General features: G+C 39.6%; 1 protein-coding gene across 4 annotated transcripts in view; it reads left to right on the plus strand.

Annotated features, from left to right (window-relative positions):
* The window catches only part of MSH2 (mutS homolog 2), a 53,401-nt gene extending 33,491 nt beyond the window's left edge, over positions 1 to 19,910 (plus strand). For 2 of the 4 annotated variants that reach the window (XM_074144559.1, XM_074144560.1), the window contains 8 exons: positions 4,390 to 4,513; positions 5,560 to 5,710; positions 8,536 to 8,633; positions 9,661 to 9,906; positions 11,443 to 11,647; positions 12,042 to 12,289; positions 16,365 to 16,537; positions 19,495 to 19,910. In XM_074144559.1, coding sequence (XP_074000660.1) covers positions 4,390 to 4,513; positions 5,560 to 5,710; positions 8,536 to 8,633; positions 9,661 to 9,906; positions 11,443 to 11,647; positions 12,042 to 12,289; positions 16,365 to 16,537; positions 19,495 to 19,665 — 1,416 coding nt within the window. In that variant the 3' untranslated portion in view covers positions 19,666 to 19,910. Of the gene's footprint in view, positions 1 to 336; positions 364 to 3,006; positions 3,019 to 4,389; positions 4,514 to 5,559; positions 5,711 to 8,535; positions 8,634 to 9,660; positions 9,907 to 11,442; positions 11,648 to 12,041; positions 12,290 to 16,364; positions 16,538 to 19,494 lie in introns of those variants that run through there. The other 2 variants (XM_074144558.1, XM_074144561.1) reach the window with 2 other exon arrangements.
* The last annotated feature ends 2,937 nt before the right edge of the window (positions 19,911 to 22,847 follow it).

The raw sequence follows: 22,847 nt of genomic DNA on the forward strand, positions 1-22,847 counted from the left end.
TGGGAGAATAAACCTTCTTCATATAACTGTTAAAACTTGAACTTTGACTTGAAATTCCTCTTAGATTTTTAGGGAGTTCAAACAAAACACCCAGATCTCTGTTCTGAGTGTGATTGAAGGACAGGTTGTTATAGCAACTAAATTATGTCAATAATCCATTCTAATATAAAAAGAAACATCCGAGTTCAAAAAGTGTGGTTATTGGTTTACCTAGCTGTAATAGAAGTTGAGAAACTGTCACTTCCATTCCTGTCTTTTGCAGAATCATAAAGGGCCATGGAAAAACCATGTATTCCAACCTCCTCCTCAAGTCAGGGCAGCTTCCAAGTTTGTTAGCACTTTTGGTATATAGATAGTGTTTTGGTTTGAGTATTAAGAGCACAGCCCTTTACAGAAAGACTTGTTTTTCAGATTAGCTAGCTAGCTCAACACAGTCCCCAAGTCTGCAAACGATTTGCTGTCACCTCATTCATTCGAGCACCCCTTGGAAATGTGACTCATTTGGGTCTTATTTCATGTAAGTAAACACCTGCAGCTGTCAAAGTGCTGTTGGTGCTGGGATGTTAGTCTGCTACTTGCCACATTAAGTATTTTACACTTGGAGCATTCATTTCAGAGTAGGTCTGAGCAAAAACTTATATTAAGAAAAATACAGTGTATTTAGTAGAACAAAAAGGAATATCGAGCTGCTTCTTACCCATATTGCAATAAGGGATTTGCTTTCATTATAACCCTTTGCATGACTCTTGCCAGTAAAAGGTTATATATAGAGTGACGGTGGTAGCAAGAGCGTTCAGACCAATCTGTTGTACGTGTCTGCATTCCTTAGTCTCTGAAGCAAATTTAACTTTTGTATTTAATGCAGTACTGAGTTGTAATTTAGTCTTTAGTGCATTTCAGCAGTCAACGTATCAGTGAAATGTCACAATGATGATGAGTGTTTTCATTCTTCTTTTAGGGAGATCAGAGGGCAGTGAGGGATTGGAGCATCTCCCTTATGAGGAAAGGCTGAGAGAGCTGGGGCTCTTTAGCCTGGGGAAGAGAAGGCTGAGGGGAGACCTTATTAATGCTTATAAGTATCTAAAGGGTGGATTGAAAGAGGATGGAGCCAGACTCTTCAGTGGCTCCCAGTGACAGGACGAGGGGCAATGGGCAGAAGCCGGAACATAGGAAGTTCCATTCAAACATGAGGAAGAACTTATTTCCAGTGAGGGTGACAGAGCCCTGGAACAGGCTGCCCAGGGAGGTCGTGGAGTCCCCTTCCCTGGAGATTTTCAAGACCTGCCTGGATGCAGTCCTGAGTGATGTGCTCTGGGCAACCCTGCTTTGGCAGGGAAGTTGGACTAGATGATCTCTAGAGGTCCCTTCCAACTCTGACAATTCCATGATTCCATGAGTTGGGTTCACTGGCATTTTCTTCAATTTTTTCTGGTGAGGTGTAGCCTTACTAGACCATAACTGATGGTGGATTCATTACGTACAAAGCATCAAGAACTCAAGCGTGTGGTGTTCCACATTCCTGTTGACACTTGTCCTGCTACATTCTTGGCCACATTCACACTGAGGACTGTGGAAAAGAAAAGCAAAAGTTTGCTTTGAGTGACTTGCCTAATTATAGCAGAGATACTGCTGCAAGGAGGAGCACAGCTTGAGAAGAACATTAGACGTTAATATAGTTGTGGGTGCCTGATGTTTTTATATTAATTAGTAGCACTAGTTTTAAATATTTTTAGTAAACCATAATGATTTTACTTCCTTAGCAGTTCAGCTGAGCTTTTAATTTAATTGTAAAATGTTTTCTATTCACTTGATCGCACTTGGCTTTCCCTTTGAGAGCGCGGTCACATGGAGTAGTTCTGGTTGTCACCTGCTAAGGGTTACTTCACCAGGCCTGAACGGGGAAGTTGGGGTGGGTAATGCAATATATTAGCAGCTGTCTTCAACCCTGGTTCTTACACACTTTGAAATTCGGATTTTCAGGCTGAGGTAATGGGATAGGGTCTGCTAGATGTCCTGAAGACTCGGTATCTACACCTGGAAAAGCCAGTGGGCATTTACCCTGGGACTGGAGCACCTGGTCTGCTGTGAGCGAGCCAGTTCTTCAGCTGCTACAGTCCCTAACCCAGGCTAGTGTAAACTGAAGCTGAAGTAATTTTACTTTAATGCTCCTGTCCTGAAACTTGACAGCAGTTTAGGATTTATTCCTTGAGCGCCAGCAGCCTCGGGGTTCATTTGTCATCACAGGTCTGTTGGAGCTGTAATGGAGCCAGCAACAAGCGCATGAAAACTAACTCCATCCCCGTGACCGCTGGACCGAGCGGTGGGTGAGGCAGTAACACGGCCTTTTTTGCACTCTGTGAGCTCTACCCACGTACAGATCTTTGCTTGCGGTGAAAAGAAAGCTTGTCTGCAGCGAGGAGGCCCTGCAGGGTGGATGGGTCTGATGGGTCCTTGGGAATGTTGCCTGCCTTCCTCCTGAGGTTACAGGATTTCTGCAGTTTATTTCAGGCTTCAAATAATTCTTTGAAGCGGTGAAATAAAATCACCTTTCACTTGACTGTCAACCTTGGTTGTCTCATGAAGCCAGTTGTGCGTGGTGCTCGCATCCCAGCCTGTCCGGTTTCTGATCCAGGATCTGCCCTACAAAACCAGGAATGGTCTTTTCTGCCGTATGCTCTATCATAAATGTTCATTGCTGTTCTTTCCGCAGAACTAAGGGAATGGGAGGAGCAGGGCTATTGACAGGGATGTAACAGGGAATGAATTTGTTCATACCCCATTCTTAATGCCTCCAAGTTTCAAGATGGTCCTCTAAAATCTCGTAATCCACTAGTTTGTGCAGTCCACATCTCCGATTAAGCAACTGGAGAACTTTGCTACTGCACTGTGTTTGCACACAACACAACTGGAACCAGGCTGAGTGTAATTACGCTTGCAGGGCTGGTAACTGCACAGAGAAAATGAGCACCAATGGTTCAGTTTTCCATGATGCAACTTCTGGGGAAGATCAAATTATCTGTTGGATGAAGATCATTCTCAGAATAAAGTAGCAATCCTGTGAATATATATATAGTGTGATATGCAGTTTTCTTCATGTGATAGAAGGTTTGTGTACCCCCATTCCAAATTAAAAATATATAAGCCCTGTGGCTTTCATCTCCATATTGCATTCCCAGATCTTTGTTCCAAGTTCCTGCAGAAGCTGGGAATCTTCAGTCTCGTGCTTTTGAAAGTGTTTTGATGCACTGCATGTTTCAAGTGCTCTTTGTGCTTAGTAGAACAAGATGTATGCGGTGGTTCTTGCAGTTAACAGTTCCTGTCGCTCAGTGCTTTCTGGAATGATACTTTTATTGTCTGGGAAGGAGTAAAGGAACTGTGAACCTCCTTTTCCTCTTCTCCATCCTCCTCTTGCTGACATACACTTGTGGGTAAAAGTGGAGTTGTAAGTAAACCACCATCTCTGTTTGGTGTGTTTTGCAAAGTATTTGCAGCTGCTCTGTGTACAACTTTGCAGATAATTCCCAGCTAGGGGAAGCTTCATGGAAGTGTTGGTTTGGTTTTTTTTAACTTAATTAAATTAAATATATTAGTAAAGTGAAAGCCAGTGCTTAGTTTCCATGTTGGATGACAGTGCTAATATTTCATTGATTGTAAAAGTTTGTATATTAAAAATCGGGTTTCTTTTATGTAGCTGTTAAAAGTTGTGCTTGCAAATTAAACTCGAGGCTTGTAAGGTCATCCGAAATACAGTGGAAGTGAGAGGAAAAAGATGAAATACAACTTAATTCATCTGTGCCTCTGAAAATGTTTAGCTTGGAAGGAAATGTGTATGATTTTCAACTTGAAATAACTGGGTTGGAATTGGGTGGGATTTTTAGTTGTAGTATGTAAGCTCCTTCCGTAAACTCTTGAGCGTGTTTTGGGCAGGAATTACTGTTTAAGAAACTTCTATTTCCAAAAACTTCTTGTTTTGAAACACCCCATCTTTTTATACTGTCTTGATTAGCTGCGTAAGTCCAGACAAGCATACAGATTATGCACATAACAATTTCATTTCCTCTGACTTGCCTTTTCTTCCCGCCTACTGCTTAGTTATTTGTATGCAAATAAATGTGCAGACAACTCCATTTCAAAGTGTCTGTTAAATTGGTGTATTTTGCTTGTATAAGGTATATTATTTGAGAAAACAAGTTTTTGAGGTGTATTTGTTTTGTAGTTGAGTCAGACAGCAATTATCACACAGCATTACATGACAAAATTAAATATATGTAAAATAAACTGAATAAATGATTAAGTAAATTTATTTCACTGTGTATCATCAGGTAGGTGATTTTTTTTTTTTTTTACTGCCTATATTCATATAAATTTTTCCTTGTTATTTTTGCCTAGGTGGAGAATCATGAATTTCTTGTCAAGGCTTCTTTTGATCCTAATTTGACAGAGTTAAGAGAGAAGATGAACGAGCTGGAAGAAAAAATGCAGTCCTTTTTAAAGAGTGCAGCCAAAGAACTAGGTAGGGTATGAAACTACCTTTTCATTCTTACCCCCTTTGTAAAAAGTTTTGAGATCAAGTGATTAAAATTGGTATATAGGAATTAAGGGATGTTTGTATTATCCTATTATTAATTTGAGGTGACTTTAGTCGTCACAGTACAATCTGTCGAAAACTGAGTGATTTTTGGTTTATAAGTTGGCCTTTTTTAAGGATGGCATTCCAGAATATATCAGAAATGTTCGTGTATCTTGCAAGATACTGCAGAATTCATTTTGTAGAACTGTAACTCATTGTAACTCTTGGCAAGGCCTAGTTCTATTTTACATCCTTTAAGGGCATGCATTGAAACTTGTTTTTTTTCCCCTGTGCGTTCTCCTGAGTGTCCATTCAGGACATGCTAGTTTTGTTTTGGAGTTCTTCGCAAAATGTAATGTGTGAGCAAATGAGATATTTAAAGAATTGATTATCCTATGCAAAAAATTCCATGTGCAGCTCATGAATTGGCCATTTGAAGAGCAACTTAAAAAAAAAATAATTAATGCAAATATGGCAAGGAAAACTAGCAACACCACAGTTATTTTAGGTTACACCTTTAAGGGCTTGCATATTTTTCAGTCTTGATTTTTTTAGTGTAAACAAGATGCCTGGATGAAAAGAAGGAAAGACAAGATTGTGTAGGGATGGAATGAGAAATCGCACCAGCAGAAGTATGTATTAATAAAAGGATCACAAGATTACAAGCGGTATCCTTACAGCAGCAATATAGAATGTCCTTGCAGTGTGCTATAAGCATTTTTCATATGTCTGGTGAATATATAGCAATACAATAATCGTGAACCTGATTTGAATATGCAATTTGAGAGCATATCAAAGTAAGAGCAGAGAATGAATCGGTGAACTTGTGTTATTTCTCATACCTGTACAGAACCAAAGCAAATATACTGAACAGCGTATCTAGGAGTGGCTACATCACACAAACTGGGGGTTAGTGAGCAGAAATAGCACAGGTTGCAGGATTTTTGATAATACATTTATTTTCTTTTTTCTTTCTTTCCATCTAAAAGGTTTGGAAGCTGGCAAAAGTATCAAACTGGAGACAAATTCACAGTTTGGACATCACTTTCGAATAACTTGCAAGGAGGAAAAAGTTCTCCGTAACAATTCAAAATATGGAATAGTTGATACACAGAAGAACGGTGTGAAATTTACTAACAGGTATGAGATCATCTTGGTACTTTTTCAAGACTGTTGTGAAAGAAACAAAATTGTTCCTTTCTTTATAATCATGCGGATAAACTAGTTTCCCTACTTCTTGAATGACTTGAATTTTCATCTTTTTAATTGCTCACAGATTGAGATATTGAGCAAGACTGGCATGAGAGAGTCGTCGTCATACACTTTCTGCTAAAAGCTGCATTCCCCATTTACTTTGCCAACTATTCGCTGGTTTTGGTCCTTTGACTTGGGCTAATTTCTCTGTTTTAGCTGCACCTACTAGCGTAATTGCATTCACCATGAGCGTTTATATAGACACTTTCACAAGCCGCAGTAGGAAAAGAGTTACTTATGTTTATTACCAAATATGACACGCGGCAGTTTTGGTGGTTACATTTTTTTTTTGTTCCAAATCACGCTGTAATTGCTGTTGGTCCTTTGTATTGGACTTTGATTCTGTTGTTCTATAGAGTAAGCTATTTAAAAATTTCAGTCTTCAGGATGATTGGATTGATGCTCTCGATGATCCCAAGGGTCTCTTCCAACCTGGATGATTCTATGATTCTATATGTGTCTCCTTGTCTGGAGAGTAGGTCTGTCACACATCAGCCAAGCAAGAAGTCTCTATTTCTTGTTGAATTTTTAGCTCCTCTTGAGCGTGGTAGAAGGAGCAAGGGCTATCTCAGTCATCAGATCTCTCTCTCTCTGTACTTCATTATTTTTACACAGAGCAAACAAGGTAGAAATTTGCATATGCAGAATCGGATAAAAACTTTGGTTGGAGGTCATCTCTTGAAGTTAACTGGCCTTAACGCCTCACTCAAAGCAGTGCCACCTTGGAAATGAGATCCTACCTCAAAGTTAGATGGGGTGGCTCAAGGCCTTGCCCAGATGCCCATCCTCCAAGCATCCTTCACCACCTGGTGGGGCACAAGTTCCAGTGCTGAACCACTCTTTGTGAAAACTTAACTAATCAGATCTAGTGAGAATTTTCCTTGCAGAAGCTTGAGTTTTCAGTGTCTCATTCTTTTACTGTGCACCTCCAAGAAGCGTCCTGGTGCCTCTCCTCTCCAGGCTGACTTCAGAGTCTTTCAGCCTGGGCAGGTATCTGTGTCTGTGAGACCACCAAGTCACCCCAGCTCTTTTATGAATAGCTGTTTTACAGCCATTTGGACCTCAGTCTGTACTGTTGCATGGAGTTATTTCATGCCAGGTGCAGAACTTTGCATTTGGCTGTGTTGAAATTCTTGTCTACCTATTTCTGTAGATAACCCAGTGACTTGCAGCCCTGTCTTCCAGCGCGCTGACGGCTCCCCGTAATGTGATATCATTTACGACCTTGCTGAGAGTGCATTTGAGAGTGCGCTCAGTCCCATCATTCAGGTTGCTAATTAAAGCATAAATAGTATCAGCCCCAATATCAAACCTAAGAAATGCTGCTAATAATCAGCCGCTAATTGGACTTCAACCCCCTGACAAGTTCCTCCTTGTCTGTCAGTGGCAGGTCCAGGAGAAAACTAGTATTTAAGTCTCCTGCATGTGTTATATACAGAAGGGTAAAAATAGAAGAGATTGGTGCATTGTGGAGTCTGTTTCAGACAAACCGTGCTGCTATCACTTTATGTATAGCGGTTCCTGCTGGAGTTAGCATCAGAAAAGTGAGTTTATTGAGGGAAACCTTGATTGACAGACATGTATGAGGAGCACTGCCTATGGGGCAAGGTTGGTTTCAAGCCAGTGGTATTACTAGTAGTGACTGTTTCTGTTAATCACTCACTTTCATAAGTAATAAATCCTTGGCTTTGAAAAGGAGGGCAAACATATTGGTTCACACCAACCAATATGTTGGTGTATTTCACACGAATTTACTTAAATGAACGAAGTGTAAACCTTAATTGCATTTTGTTTTAACTTTTACTCACAGGATATTTTTTCAAAACATCCCTGAAACTTAAAACAGCTATTTTTTTTGCTTCTAAATATGTTAATGAATCTAAACGTAATGATGAAGTTAGGCTTTTCTGTAACTGACAAGATGGTACTTAGCACCTCTGTTGCGTCATCTGTTACTTTCCCTGAGGGAAGAAGTCCATGGATCACTAATAAAGCAGACTTCTCTGTGCTTAGTTAAGTTATAGTTGCTTGTGTAGACGGTACAAAAACACAAGGCTGACTCCTGCTTATGGTGTGGGTGCGCTGCTTGGATGTGTTTCATGTTCAGTCCTGCGGACTCTGCTCTCTCTCTCTCCAGAGTCTGCTCGGAGACAAGCTTGAGAAGAATAAACACTTGTTTAAACTCTCTCTTGATTTCAGCTTACTTTATTTTGAAGACTAGAACCTGTTCCTACTGACAGTAGTTCACTGAGGTTTTTACTAAATGAAGGAGGTCAATGCCTTCGGCTCTGATAAGCCTGTTGTAGGACTCTGGCTAATTGTACAGTTGCTTAGCAGCAGTTCTCCTCTGCCAGTTCTTTCACTGCCACATCTTCTTGCAAAATGGCCAGAAATTTAGCTTTATGAGCAAGTCCTTGTACATACCATGTCTACAACAAACAACTACTGTAAGATTTTTAACAATAATGTGTTCAGAGATGCTAGAGTTGCTGGTTTGGCCCTTGTGGGTGATCTTCAACTTGGAATTAATCTTACTGATACCCTGGTGTGGATGAACTGTAGATTAGCTGCTTTGTGGTCCTTGTGATGAGCCTTGCTGTTAAAACAGATGGGGACAACTGATACTGACTCATAGATGAGGAGGCCAGAAGTTTGGCATTGTAGCAGTGAAGACAGAACACAGCTTCTAAATATTGTGGTTTTGTTCACAGCAAACTGAGCTCCGTCAACGATGAATATATAAAGAACAGAGAAGAGTATGAAGAGGCTCAGGATGCAATTGTTAAGGAAATCATTAACATTGCTTCAGGTGAATATGCCAACGTTGATGTGTGTATCACAATCTGGAATGCTGGGGAGGACTTGCAGATATTTGTAGATCCCTCTATAGAGAACTGTAATGTTCCCCAAAGAATTAGTGTGAAAAAAAGAGGTTTGGCTTTTAGACAGTTCTTGAAAGTTTGAAATACGTTGCCTTCTGTGGTTAGACTCTTTTCTGGCATTGCTACAAATTATTAGAGATAAAAAAGCACTTCTTAAGATGATGTATTAATATATTTGAGTGTGTATTAAGTTGTGGTGGAAATCTTCATAAGCTTTGACCTGTTGTCATGATAAATTTGCCAGTATATTGCAAAATCAGTAGCTTATTAGATATTTTTTGTCTTATCTTGGTAATTTTCAAGTAGTGTGTTTTTTGTGTGTAGCATACTAAGGTTTTTATATTTATGTGGCAATCTAATGGGGTATTATGTAGGGGGATTAGCTTCAATATGTCATCTATAAATACCTAGTGTGCTTAAGAAAGTCTTGTGCTGCTGCTGAAAGCTTCTGTGGTGTGCAGACATAGATTTACAAGTGTATATGTGTATTTAAAAAGCATTTTTCTTCCCAAGTGGAGGCATTTTAATGAAGAAGACTGGATTATGTGTGTAATTCTCGAATGAGTATGACTTAAAGTCCTCTTAATGATCTGTACCCAGCCAGTTCAAGAGATGATCCAATTTATTGGGTTTCCAGCCATCTTGCTGTTGCGACCATTTCCCTTCCCATACTAAGATAAGCTGTTTCTTGTTGTCTGGTGTAAAGGCAAAACAATCAACATGGCCTGACCTCTTCCTTTTCCTGGTCTGAAGAAGTCCCCTTTGCAGTCAAAGTATGGAAACTTTAGGATAGCATCTCAGATTCTCACAGAAGGTGACTGCTGTCTTAAACAAAATTAACTTTTAATGCAGATAAATTAATTTTATGGGCTCAGTATAGGCTTTAAGGTATCTTTTCAGCAAGAACAAAAGAATTTCTAACTGTTGAATGTGTATCTCTCTAATCAAAACCAGGTTATGCAGAACCAATACAGACGATGAATGATGTAATTGCTCAATTAGATGCAATTGTCAGTTTTGCTCATGTGTCAAATGGAGCACCGGTGCCGTATGTCCGTCCTGTCATTCTGGAGAAGGGACAAGGAAGGATTGTGCTGAAAGGCGCCAGGCATCCTTGCATCGAAGTGCAAGATGAGGTGGCCTTCATCCCCAATGACGTTACATTTGAGAAGGGCAAACAGATGTTCCACATTATTACTGGTAAATGTTTCTGTTCTCTTTTTCATTTGTTATTTACGTTTTAAATGCTTTGAGTATTTCCAATAATGATGTCTTTGAAAAAAACAACAAAAAAACAAGCAACAGCAAACAGACAAACCAACAACCCAATAAAAGTCTGTCAAAACAATTTCTCTAATCAACAAAGGGTGAGCAGTTAGCAAATTAGTAATCTTTCTGTATGGGGAATTAGATTTAGGTCTGGAAAAGAAGGGAGGGTATTTGTAAGGTATTGTTGCATATTATATTAAAAAAAGAAAGTGTCTACAACGTTCTTGTGAAATGTGTAGTGGGCATTCTACATGCTTGTGCACATACAGGCATATTTCTAATCTTCCAAACTAATAGTCATGGAATTGGTTGTTACGACTGTAGTTATAGTGCACTAGTTTGGAGAAGGTGATCGTTAATTTAGAAATAGTCATTTGGGAAGGAGAGAGAGGCTGCTAGGACAGTAAGAAATAAGAAATCAGTTCTTCTTTAATATATGTATTCTCTGCCTTAGTAAGTGTAACTCCAGAAGCCAGGCAACCTCTGGAGCGGGAGAATCTGAACTTGCTGAAGGGATTTGGAAAATTCCAGTAGGCATCAATTGTACTGTAGCCACGTAGGCACCTTCTGTAGGCAAGATTTTAAGCAGCCTCTCTGTTAATGTTTTCTTTGTTTAGTGTGAAAGTCAATTTTAAATGCAAAACATGTTTAATGACTGTACCCTTTTTTTTCCCCTATTCTCTGGTGTAATTAAGATAATTTTACTACACAGAAAAACATTTCTAGTGTTTATACATTTAATTGAATTTTAATTTCCATCCAGATGTCCTTGACATACATTCTGAGTAGCAGAGATCTGAAATTAGAGAATGATTAATGAGCACTTCTAAAGTAATCAAAAAGAAAAACTAAAAATACGAATAAATGCATAGTAACACGCTTGTTTTTCTGGTTAGCAAAAGCATAAAATTGGTTCTAATGATCAATTTTCTGGAAAATACTTTTTATTTCATTTGTACTTCAGTTAAAATTAACTACTTAATATCTATGTTTGCTGATTCAGAGTCCCTTTAGATTGTGATTTAAATCACCCATTAGCTTGTACCCGGTCTGTAACTTAGCTATTTCATTTTTACAGACAAATTGTAACTGTTGTTTGAGGTAAAAGCAAATTATTTTCATTCTTAAGCAGCAATACTGACGACTTTAAATTAAAAGCTTATTAGCTTTAGGTATGGACATGTGTTTTGGATGACCGCTTATGCTTCTGAAAAGTCTCCAAACTTATGAAGCCCCTGATGCTGTCTGATCATCTTTCTTTTGAAAAAACAGCATTCAGCAAGACATAAAAACGAGCCTTTTTAGTAGTGGAGCTGTACCTGTTAGACAAGTCTGCTCCTCTTCCCTGGCGAAAGAGTAATAAGTTTAAATGTTCTTTGTTTTAATTTAAAGCCTGTTCTCCTTTAAAAGAAGTATTGAATTGTAAAAGGTTTATTTATTTATTAATTTGCAAAATTTCTTCTTCAGGCCCTAACATGGGGGGAAAATCAACATACATCCGGCAGACAGGGGTGATCGTTCTTATGGCCCAAATTGGGTGTTTTGTACCCTGCGACTCTGCAGAAATAAGCATTGTGGATTGTATCCTGGCTCGGGTGGGAGCTGGAGACAGTCAGCTGAAAGGAGTGTCTACTTTCATGGCTGAAATGTTAGAAACTGCTTCAATCCTTAGGTAAGTCCTTTGCTGCTTTGATCTTGTTGGTTGAGGTTGATGGGAAAGGAAGTGCTCTGAGGAAAACTTCCTTTTTTTTTTTTAAGATTTCATTTAAGACTTTATGTAGGATCTCAGTAGAGGATCTCAAGTCCTTTTCAGCAGGCTCCTAAGTCCTTGAAGTCACCTTCTGTTTATTTTAGTGGTCATATAGGCTGCTTCCAGGAGGCTAAAGTCTAAATGGGCCAAAGAAGCAAATTTGGAATGGTCATTGTGAGACTGTGTGTGCGCTTTATTTTATTGTTTCGGTCTTTTGCCTCTTTTATGCTATGCCTCTGTAACGTAACTTGTGGTACTCCAATATCTAGAGTTCACGCTGTTTTTAAACATTACAAAAATGCTCTTGTGTTTTTAGGACAGCATCTGAAAACTCCCTGATAATCATTGATGAGCTGGGAAGAGGAACTTCTACCTACGATGGTTTTGGCTTGGCATGGGCTATTTCCGAATACATTGCTAGCAAAATCTGTGCTTTCTGTATGTTTGCTACACATTTTCATGAACTGACAGCTCTTGCTGACCAAGTGCCAACAGTAAATAACCTACACGTTACTGCTCTGACCAGCGATGACACACTGACAATGCTTTATCGTGTCAAGGAAGGTAAGACTGTGTAAATGGCGGTGAACAGGGTGAACTTTATTTGGCACTGACAGACGAAGAAGTACTAATGGAAAAACTTAACATAAAAAGATATTTCATATGTTGTGCTTAAGGGCTATAATAGACATGTTCTTCTCTGTCCATAGAGAACGTGGCAGTAGCTCTGTCCATGTCCAAACACAGTTGATGTTGATGATTCTTTGTTAAGACTTCTAGGTTATTTAGGTTATTTCTGCCTTTGAGGTCTCTCTCTTTCCCCCTCTCTCCCCTTTATTTTTTTTTTAAAGAGCAGAGAGAAGGATTCCAAATAATTATTTTCTATTTTCCTAAATCAGCCATTTTAACTTGCTGCTGTTTCAGTTTTCCGTATGGAGGAAGGGGTAGGTTTTGGTAAATCATACAGAAAAAGACTTACGTTCCTTGAACTGTTCTTTTAAAAGAAATGAGTACAGCTTTTATGTGCTGACAGTTTTTAGTAACGGCTATTTCATTGTAATAAGGCTTAGTCATTGAAGAAAGGTGTTGCTCAAGTTATGCAGCAGTTTGATATAGGAAAAATCATGTGTTTAGTTTTTAGGAAATGGCATCATAGTAAAACAAGTAGCCTGTTGTTTTGTTAGTGTAAGATAAGTCAGATGTATTTAATTAAAATCCTTTAGTGGATCCAGTTTTTCCTTTTGTTATTAAATTGGACAATTTTTAATTGTGTGTAAGTTTCATCTGTTAAGTGCAGTAAGTGGTTCCTCCTGCTTCTCTATATCCCAAATCATTTCTTCTTGCTCTCTTCAGCAGGAGCCTGCATTTATGCTAGATAAAGCAGGGCTGGGTAACTGGCTTGCAAGGTATGGTCATTTGTAGCATTCTAATTTAGCTGCAAACTTTACAATGATTTTGTTGTTCCCATAAGAGCATTTCAGTCAGGTTGCCTACCTCTGGGCTAAGATTTTGATTTCAAAATTTTGGCAGAGTACTGTTATGCTATATTTTCACTTAAAAATACCACTTAATAGTCTTTTTCTGAATTCCACAATGAAGGAATGAGTTAGATGACGCTCAGGTGAATAGAACATGGTTACTGTAGAACTCCATGGCTATACTGCATCAGATCAACGATTTGCCTTGTGGAGTGGTTTTGTCTTAAATAAGGAATAACTATTTGAGGAGTGAGGCTATTATCTTTACTAAGACAACTACTGAGTATCATCCATCCTCATTAAGGCTAAGGAGCTAGTCCTTGTCTTGCGTCTCAAGTCCTGGATACTGATGTCTATCTTTTTAGTTTAGGATTTAATCTTACGGGTACAATTGCTGAACTTCATTCCTCATTTTAAAAACTGTTTTGTTGTTTTGACACAATACCAAATACTTGCTTTCACTTGCCTAGTTCCTCCTAACAGCCCTGCTTTTCATGATTAGTGCATATTCAGTATGTGCTGTCTTGGAACTCTCTCCCATATTTCCTGATTTCTTTAGCTGATTTAGGACTCTTCAGTTCATTCCTTATGGCATACATTGTTCTGAAATGAATCTAATATGCTGTCCAATTACTACATTTTACTGTTATGCTTTTAAAGATAATTTTTATAATCTTCGCAGGCTATCACCATGCTATTAAGTGTCTTTAGATGATTGGTAAATGTGTTTTTATTATATCCTGATTTGAGCTTCACTCAAATGGTACCATGTTAGTTTTACTCTTATGATGTTACTAGTTGACTATTTCTTACTCATTTCTTCTGGTTTTAAATCCATGAAATTACTTCATTTCTTACCCTTTGATGACTTGTATAACTGCTTTTAATTTTGTATTCACCTGTGGGTATAGTCTTGCAATTAGCTTTCAGGTACTTTTCTATAAAGCTAGGATATCGCTCTGAGCAATGGGAATCAAAACATGGCCAGAAGAACTGCTCTCCTCTGGCTTGTTTCTCTTAACTCTGTGTCCTTGTCTTTCAAGAGTTTTGTTTCTTAGAAATGGCCTCTGGTCTCCTCTGTTCATGCACTTTTCCAAAGCAACGTCCAGGCTTTGCTGCTGAGTATTAAATGTCCAAAGTGCTGTGGCCCTGGTAGCCAGCCTGATGCAGTGGAGAGGCAATGTCTGTGGTTCTTCTGGAGTTTGCCATTTCCCTTCTTCTCCAGCACATGTTGAGCTCCTTCCACCAAGTGATTGTTCAGAGCCTTCTGAGTGTCCTGCTCAAATCGGTGCTTAAAGTATGGCTTAGTGTGCATAGGAAAGGAAGACAAGTATAGTCATAAATTGCTGCAAGTGTACATTGAAACTATTATTTTCAATGCAGCGAGAGCTGGCAATGTAGAGTCTTCAAATAAGCCATCTTTATTTAGGTGCCTTATTTTGAGTACTTAGATTGAGGGGCGGTAGTAATATATGCTAATTCTAAACCTTTTGCCTTCGTATATCTAAATCCTTTGGAATAGCAACTCTTCTGATAAAAAGAAACTTATATTGCCCAGATAGTTGGGTGAATTGTCTTTCTTCAATCTGCGCTCCCCCCCCCGCCTTTTTTTTTCTAGCCTGTATTAGCTCACCTATTGTGGTGAAAACTCAAGGAGCCCAATTTCATATTTTTCTTCAACCAGTTTTGCTGATTTTAGTGATACGCATGGGTTTTTTGCGTGTGCAGTGTCTTTTCATTTGATCCATTTTCTTGGAAGTGCTATTGAGCATAGAGACCCAGTAGTTTGTATCTATCTACTTAAACCTCTGTCAGATGAGATACAGCATTAGGAAATATTAATCTTAAAATATCTGATCTCCAGTTAGGTATCTTTCACCTAAGTTTTTGCAGAAGTTTTTGTTGTGCTCTTGTGGAAGAGTTATGTTGTTCAAGCAAGGATGTGAGTATAGGTAGCTCAGATACAGCTGTGTTTTGAACGAAACCACAGGTTTCATGCCACTTGAAATGTGAAACTTGCACAACAAGGAACTTTATAGTATATTTTCATCCCTGTCTTCATGCTTCAAGAGTGTGGCAGAGTAGCTGGAGGAGGAGAGACAGAAAGTATAGTTCTCCAGGCCTCTGTTCAGGATTGTGTCAACAAAGACCTGAGTTAGCTTTGTGTTTGGGGAGATGTGTGTTTTTAATATAAAATCAAGAAAACTAATTTCTGCTTAAGAATATTAATTTCCTTGAAAACACCTGAGAGATTACAAGGTTAATAAAACAGAAAAAAATGCAAATGCTAAATTTTTCCTTTACCTATTCTTTGATTACCCAGTATTTAATTGATGATTAGTTAAGTATCGTTTTACATGTGTAATTCATTTATTCATAACTCCTTGCTGGAGACCAAAATTAAAAGGATGTAACAATATTTGTGGGTGGCCCATTGGAATTTTGGTAATGAATGGAGTTGACAGATTGTACCAGCGCGCTTTTGATATTGAAGTGAAAATTATTTTATGTAACTCTCTATAATTGACATATTTTGAGCAAGTATGAGAACTTTTCTTTCTCACCAAATGTTATAAACAGTGCTTTAATTGAAGTAAGTGTAAAGTTAAAGTTGAAAGGTTTTGATATAATTAAAGACGACTCCTGGAGACTGAGAAGTTATGCGGTACTGATGCAGAGGAGAAGGAGGATGATTGAGAATGCAACATTTGTAATATTTATGTGCATATACATACACACACAGATATGTATGTGTATTCATGAACATAGAAAGAATGTGAGAGATATATTTAAAAAAATTAAAAAATGGTGTGACTTACTGTATTCTACAGTCTGTACTGAAGTACTTTAATAAAAACCATTATTCAATTTCATTAAAGTACTAGAGGGAAATTCTTTCTGCCTGAAGACTTTTCCCTTTCTTCCTGAAGCACTTTTGGAACTCTGCAATTACTGCTTTAAGAGAACTTAATTAAATAAGAGCGTATTCTTTAGTCTGTGTTACAGTGTATTGTCCAAAAGATAAACCAGAAAATGCTGGGAGAACCTCACACACTTAATTGTTCAGAACAGAGAACTGTTACAAGTTTGTTCATATAATCTCTGTGTTAGCCGTATTAACTCCTGAGAATTCTTTACTGGTTGTTTTTCTCTGTACCCAGGTGTTTGTGACCAGAGTTTTGGAATACACGTAGCAGAGCTGGCGGCTTTCCCAAAACATGTGATAGAAAGCGCAAGAGAGAAAGCATTGGAGCTGGAGGAGTTTCAAAACATTGGCAAGTCCAAGGAATCTGAAGGAGAACCACCAGCCAAGAAATTCTACAGAGAAAGAGAGGTTTGCTATCAGGAATGCTTTTTAAAATTTGTTTAGCTGGAATAGCCCAAGCAAAATAGATCTAGGTTACATATTCCCCCAAAGCTTAAGGATAACTAACTATAATCTCATTTTTCCGTAACAAAATGTTTTAGCAGCGAAGTTCATCAGGAGTTGATGAGCTGTAAGAGAATGGTTGGTTTAGATTCATTTCGAGTTAACACGGGCAAGAATTTTATCTAAAAACATAGTCATGAGAATGAAACTAATTTTTTTCTTAAAGAGTAATGATCAGCAATTAGCATGATTAGCATAGGACCAGAGTTATACAAGGGACCATGTCCCTAGCTATCCTGTGGGATTTTCTTTATGCTGTGAACCGAGCCAGAATTTTGTGTTTGCTGCTTTTTTTGGCTACTTAGTTTGTGTGCACTATTTCTTGTGACTTAAGCCATAGCTTTTGTATTAATTGTTGAGATTATTCTTGGCTCTTGTCATAGTTTTGGTTGGGATAGAGTTAACTTTCTTCTGAGCAGCTGGTGTAGCGCTGTGTTTTGGATTTGGGATGGGAATAGTGTGATAGCAGACTGGTGGTTTTGATTGTTGCTGAGCAATCAAGGCCTTTCCTGCTCCTCACACCGCTGGGGGGGCACAAGAGGTTGGATGAGGACACAGCCAGGACAGCTGACCCCAACTGACCACAGGGCTATTCCATGCCACATGAGGTCATGCTCAGCAGATAAAGCTGAGGAAGAAGGAGGAAGGGGAATTACGGCTTTTGTCTTCCCAAGCCACTGTTATGTGTGATGGAGCCTGGCTTTCCTGGAGATGACTGAACACCTGCCTGCCGATGGGAAGCAGTGAATTAATTCCCTGTTTTGCTTTGCTTACGTGTGTGGCTTTTGCTCTACCTGTTAAACTGTCTATCTCAGCCTGTGAGTTTTTCCTCGCTTTAACTCTTCTGATTCTCTCCCACATCCAACTGGGGGAAGTGAGCGGGTGGCTGCCTGGTTCTAGCTGCTGGCTGAGGTTAAACCATGACACCTCTGCAAGTGGGTTGCCACCTGATTTTGCTTCCCCTTATTTGAGAGCTTGTAAATGCTGATTTCTCAAAGCTTAATGTGAACATGTTCAGATCTGTTCACATCAGAGCTTTCTCCTTTGTGCCCTCCCATCAGTACTAAGACGTCTCACAAGCTGGTCATATTGAAGGACATGACGGTTTGGACCTGGAGTATCTAATTTACAGATGTCATAAAGTTCTTCCCATTTCACTTGCAAGAAATCTGGTTTGGTTCTCTCTACTCAACTGACAAATAAAGTGCTCTTGGCTTTGCGCTGGCTTCAAGCCCAAGTTGAGGAAACCCACATCTTAGCGTAGATCTGATCATATCTCCACAGCGTAATACAGTTGTGTAAAGCTATTTGAGTGAACTGTTTTTTCTCTTCTCCCTTTGCTTTCTCTTCAAAGAAGCTTCATTAGCAGATAGCGTAAAGGAAAACAGTAACTTGCAGGAAGTTTTTCAGAATAGCCTGTGTTGTCTTGTTGCTGGATGAAGAGTCCTTACAGTGACATCCACTGCAGCCTCCTAGGAAATCCATGTGCTGCCTTAGGACTTGCACTGATTTTTGCCAGTAATCAGATCCTCCTTGCTGCATGTATATAAATCTGCTTACACGTCTTAATTCTGTGTCCCAGTAGTTGGCCTGAAACTTTGCAGCCTTGTAACTCGTTTATTTCCTCCTATACATCTGTGGCAATCTTGGTAATACTCCAGCATCTGGAGCGTTAGGCCATATTCAAAGCACCTTCTACATTTAAAAAGCCTTTGCTCTAGACAGAGGCTGTTACCTGTCACTTTATTTTCAGTTTGAGAGGTCTGCTGCCTTTGTTTCTGGCTCAGTAAGTGGATCTGATGTTGTGGATGAACAATCTCTGCTTTGTACTACCTTTTAGTGCCAGGTGGTTCCTGCTCCAGCTTCCTCATTGCTCCACTATGGCCTTTCCCTTGCCAGCCTTGCTAGGTATCGTGGTGAAGTATTTTTCAGATTAGTTGGATCTGGCTGTGTGGTCTTAAGTTGGTGTAAATTAAATTGACGCGGCAAACACTTCTGACAAACCCAGCATCATGTTTTATTCTTGGATATTTCAGTAATACATAATATTTCATAAACTCTCTGGGCAGTAGAATGACATAGCTTTAGATGTCTTGCCCAGGCAATTTGTCTGCCTTCGTTAACATCATCTCTAGAGGGAAAAGCATGCTATTACATTTCCAAGTCCTTTGGAGGCAGCTGCACTGAAAGCACACCGCATTAGTCCTAAACGATAAAACTACAAAAGCTTTGGAGTAGAGTCCTAAAATGCAAAGAACAAGACAAATTCTGTACTCCAGATAAATTGCTTCTAATACAGGGATCCTGAATGCCATTCATTGAGATGGTTGCTCCTGCTATTCAGTTCAGGTTGTTTAGAAGTTCCACTTTGCCTGTTTGTGTAAAAGCATATGCATGAAGCTTAATTATCATCTGTTCTCCTTGGTGACGGCCACTCTGCAGTTGCTTGGTTACACTTTGTTCTTTCCTTTTGCATATTGAAACATTGGTTTTGATTTACAGTTCCTCCAGAAAGTGGCTGGTTTGGGTGATGAGGCCACTCTGCTGTTACTGCTAACAATTGTCACCTAATGTGGATTGCACACCGGAATTAAATGTGGAACTCAATATTGTATTTCTGCTGACCAACTGATGCTTTTCGCTCATGGGTTGAAGGAGGAAAGAACTCCCAATCCCAGTATAACTGGATTGTTCTGGTGTTGAGAACATGATAGCAAGTACAAAAATAACAGGGGTTTTTGCCTGCAAAAAAGTTTCTGGTGCCAAATAATACTTTGTATCTTTGACAGAGTTTGGAAGAATCTTGCTTGTGATCTAAACATCCCTTCTGTTTTCTTTTCCTTCTCCTCCCTCCATTTCAGGAAGGTGAAAAGATAATTCAGGATTTTCTTTGTCAAGTGAAAGCATTGCCCCTGACAGATATGTCAGAAGAAGACATCAAAATCAAGCTAAAACAGCTGAGAAATGATGTGCTGGCAAAGAACAATGGTTTTGTGAATGAAATCATTTCCCGAACGAAAGTTACATCGTGAAAGGTGTGAGAACAGGATGCAGTTCTTGAAGCATGTTTTACATTACAAGAACTATCATTTTCTTGTCTTGTGGCTTTTATAATTTACGATGCTTGTACTGATTTATGTAGGCCTTTTTTTTTTTTTTTTTCTTGGATTGTAATTACTTTGTAAAAAGTTCTGAGCACATTCCGTGCCAGATACTTGCTTTAGTTGTGAAGAATTTTTTTTTCCTTTTAGAAGTTTTCAATAAAATGGTTTTTCAGTATTGGGAGAATTACTGTCTGAATAAACAAAATGCTTAATATTTTACAAGGAAAAAAAAAGTGTGCTAGAAAATATAACAACTGAGATGGCATAGAACTACCACAGCCTTGTAGAGCAACAGCACATACAGAAAATCTGCGTCCTACAGCCATGACTCTTTTCTATGTGATGCATTTATGTTAGTTCAATGAAGTTTTAGTAATGCTATATTAGTGCTCCATAAGGAAAAAAAAAAAAAACTAATCAAAGTGATTTATCATCAAGCTGTTGCGTGTGTGCTTGCGTGGAGGTGGGGATTTTCTGTTTGCTGTGTGGATGGTAATGCTCGGGTCAAACATGCTACAGGCCCTGCTTTTCATGCTCGAGTGGTGGTAACTTGCATTTTTTTGGGTGGTTTTGTAATCTAAGCAGAGGCTGGAGTGAAGTTACAGTTTAACTGGAACTTCTGAGTTGGGCATGATGTGTGAGGGCTGTCTACGAAGAAAGAATGCATTGATTTTTATCTAACATACTTCTCACACTGAGACATTTTGAAGGCATGCAGATACAGGTTTACATTCTTCTTGAAATTTATCATTTTAAATTGTTGCTCTAGAACACGTTACCTATACTTAAAACTGTTGGTGTTGAAAGATTAATGGGAAAAGGTGTTTATCGTGTGAGGTTATAGGAATAAAATCGTGCTGAGGATGCCATGCAAGCTCTTGCTCTTTTCTGTAGTGGAGAAGGCATCAGTAGGTGTCTGCTGGGGGCAGCGGCGCTGCTGTTAAAGCTGTGCTGTAGCTCTGTGTCGGGGATTAATCTCTTGCAGTGGTCTGCATTTAATTGTTCCAACGGTAGGCATTAGAGGTGTATTGTTCAACTTGCTGCTGGATAACGTTTGTAGTTAGACTAGAGCTTGGAAGAGAGACACGCTTCTCAACAGTAAGAAAATAAAGGTTGGCTTGTGAAAGTTGTTCGGGTTCTGCATAACACCTTTTTGGTCTTTCAATTAGAATGTGTTCTACTTGTAAAGACAAAAATAGACTTGGGTTTACAAACAGCACAGTCAATATATGTGTTCAGTTTTGGTAGCTGTGTCTGGAAGGTGTGTGAATTGAAAAATCTGTTACATAAAGCAATGAAAAATATAGCTGGTTTTGCAAATTCATTTGGTTCAAGCTATCCTAAAGTACAGAATTATACATAAAATAGGCAATGAGAGTCAATTTAGAGGATCAAATACTGCCATGACACACAATTTGTATTAGATCAAACTGTTTAACTGTTGCTAGAAACGGGCGGTTCTTGTGATTGGAATGGCTGGTACTGACAGCCTCTTCCTACCTATGCTGAGATGTCTGTGGCCTGATCAGAGATGCCCCTCTGCTTTGTCTCCTGTCCCTAAATGTGGGAACAGGCGTAAAACCATCAGTGGTTTTCTCTTCCAGGAACTTCCCTTTTCCCCTTGACCCAGTGTGAACTTTCAGTGTCCACAGCACTCTTAGCCAGGGAGTTACTCGCTGAGCTGCCACCTGCAAGAGGGACGACTTCTTCTTTGCTTTCAACCTGATTCCTAGTGTCATTCAGTGCTTCTTGTTTTTATTATTTAAGTGTCCACTCTGGATGTGGTGCATCAGTACAGCATGTCTGCAGTAGAGTCATACAATGGTTTGGGTTGGAAGGGACCTTAAAGATCATCGAGTTCCAACCTCCCTGCCATGGGCAGGGACACCTCCCACTAGACCAGGTTGCTCAAAGAAGCCCCATCCAGCCTGGCACTGAACACCTCCAGGGATGGGGCAGCCACAGCTTCTCTGGGCGACCCGTTCCAGTGTCTCACCATCCTCACAGGAAAGAATTTTTTCCTGAGATCTAATCTAAATCTCCCCTCTTTCAGTTTAAAACCGTTACCCCTCATCCTATTGCTCCACTCCCTGATAAAGAGTCCCTCCCCATCTCTCCTGTAGCCCCCTTTAGGAACTGGAAGGGGCTCTAAGGTCTTCCTGGAGCCTCTCTTCTTCAGGTTGGATAACCCCAACTCTCTCAGCTTGTCCTCATAGGAGAGGTGCTCCAGCCCTCTGATCATCTTCGAGCCCCTCCTCTGGACCCATTCCAACAGGTCCATGTCCACTGAGGAAAGGCTGCTTTTGTTTTTGTTTTTGCAGTTGGAGGCTGATTGAGCTGTTCCTGTGTTACCAGGTTTGCCTCTCCCCGAGGGTGAAAGCAGCACTCATGTGTATCGCTCGGGAGTAATGGGGTCCCCTGACTGGACCAGCTCTGGGCAGCACCTTCTCCTCTATGCCTGAAAAAAAGGAGTTCTGCATCTGCAACAAAAAGGATTCAGTTTTTCTCATGCCCTTCAACACTCACAAGGAAGAAAGCTGCAAATTAATGGAATTTTAAGACTCATCTTTTCAACTGTTTTCTCTTCTCCGCTGCACTTCCCACCCCTCTGAGTGTTCTGCTGCTGCCGGATATAGGCAGGAGAGGATCAGGCAGAGTTTTAGTCTCCATATGTCGGTGCTGCCTGCAAACTGGGTTACAGGTAGCATGATTTCATGTGAGCAGGAGGGTGGCTATTTTTGCCTAGTTCCAATTTAGTCTTTTCGTTCAGAAATGTACCTATGGGACAGGAGCAATTCCAGAACTTGTCTGGTTATTACAGAGCTGTGCCAAGGATGCAGGGATTATCAAAGCTTCAGAACCAAATAACGCAGCCGTTGAGGAGCGGCGAGGCCACTTACCGTCAGCCTTGAATTGCAAGGCAATTGCAAGTGCAAGTTTCTGCTCGTTTTCTTGAGGAAGCTTGGCACTGAGTGCTCACTGTGGCCTTTTTAGACTGTGCCCTTATGAAGGCTCTTTGTGAAGAAAACTGCGTTAGGTGGGATATAAGAAAAGAGCAGACGTGATCAAACATGGAAGGAATTCTTTTCCTTGGATCACTTTACGGCCCA

The sequence above is a fragment of the Numenius arquata genome, chromosome 2, assembly GCF_964106895.1.
Source record: "Numenius arquata chromosome 2, bNumArq3.hap1.1, whole genome shotgun sequence".
In the NCBI taxonomy this organism is placed as follows: domain Eukaryota; kingdom Metazoa; phylum Chordata; class Aves; order Charadriiformes; family Scolopacidae; genus Numenius; species Numenius arquata.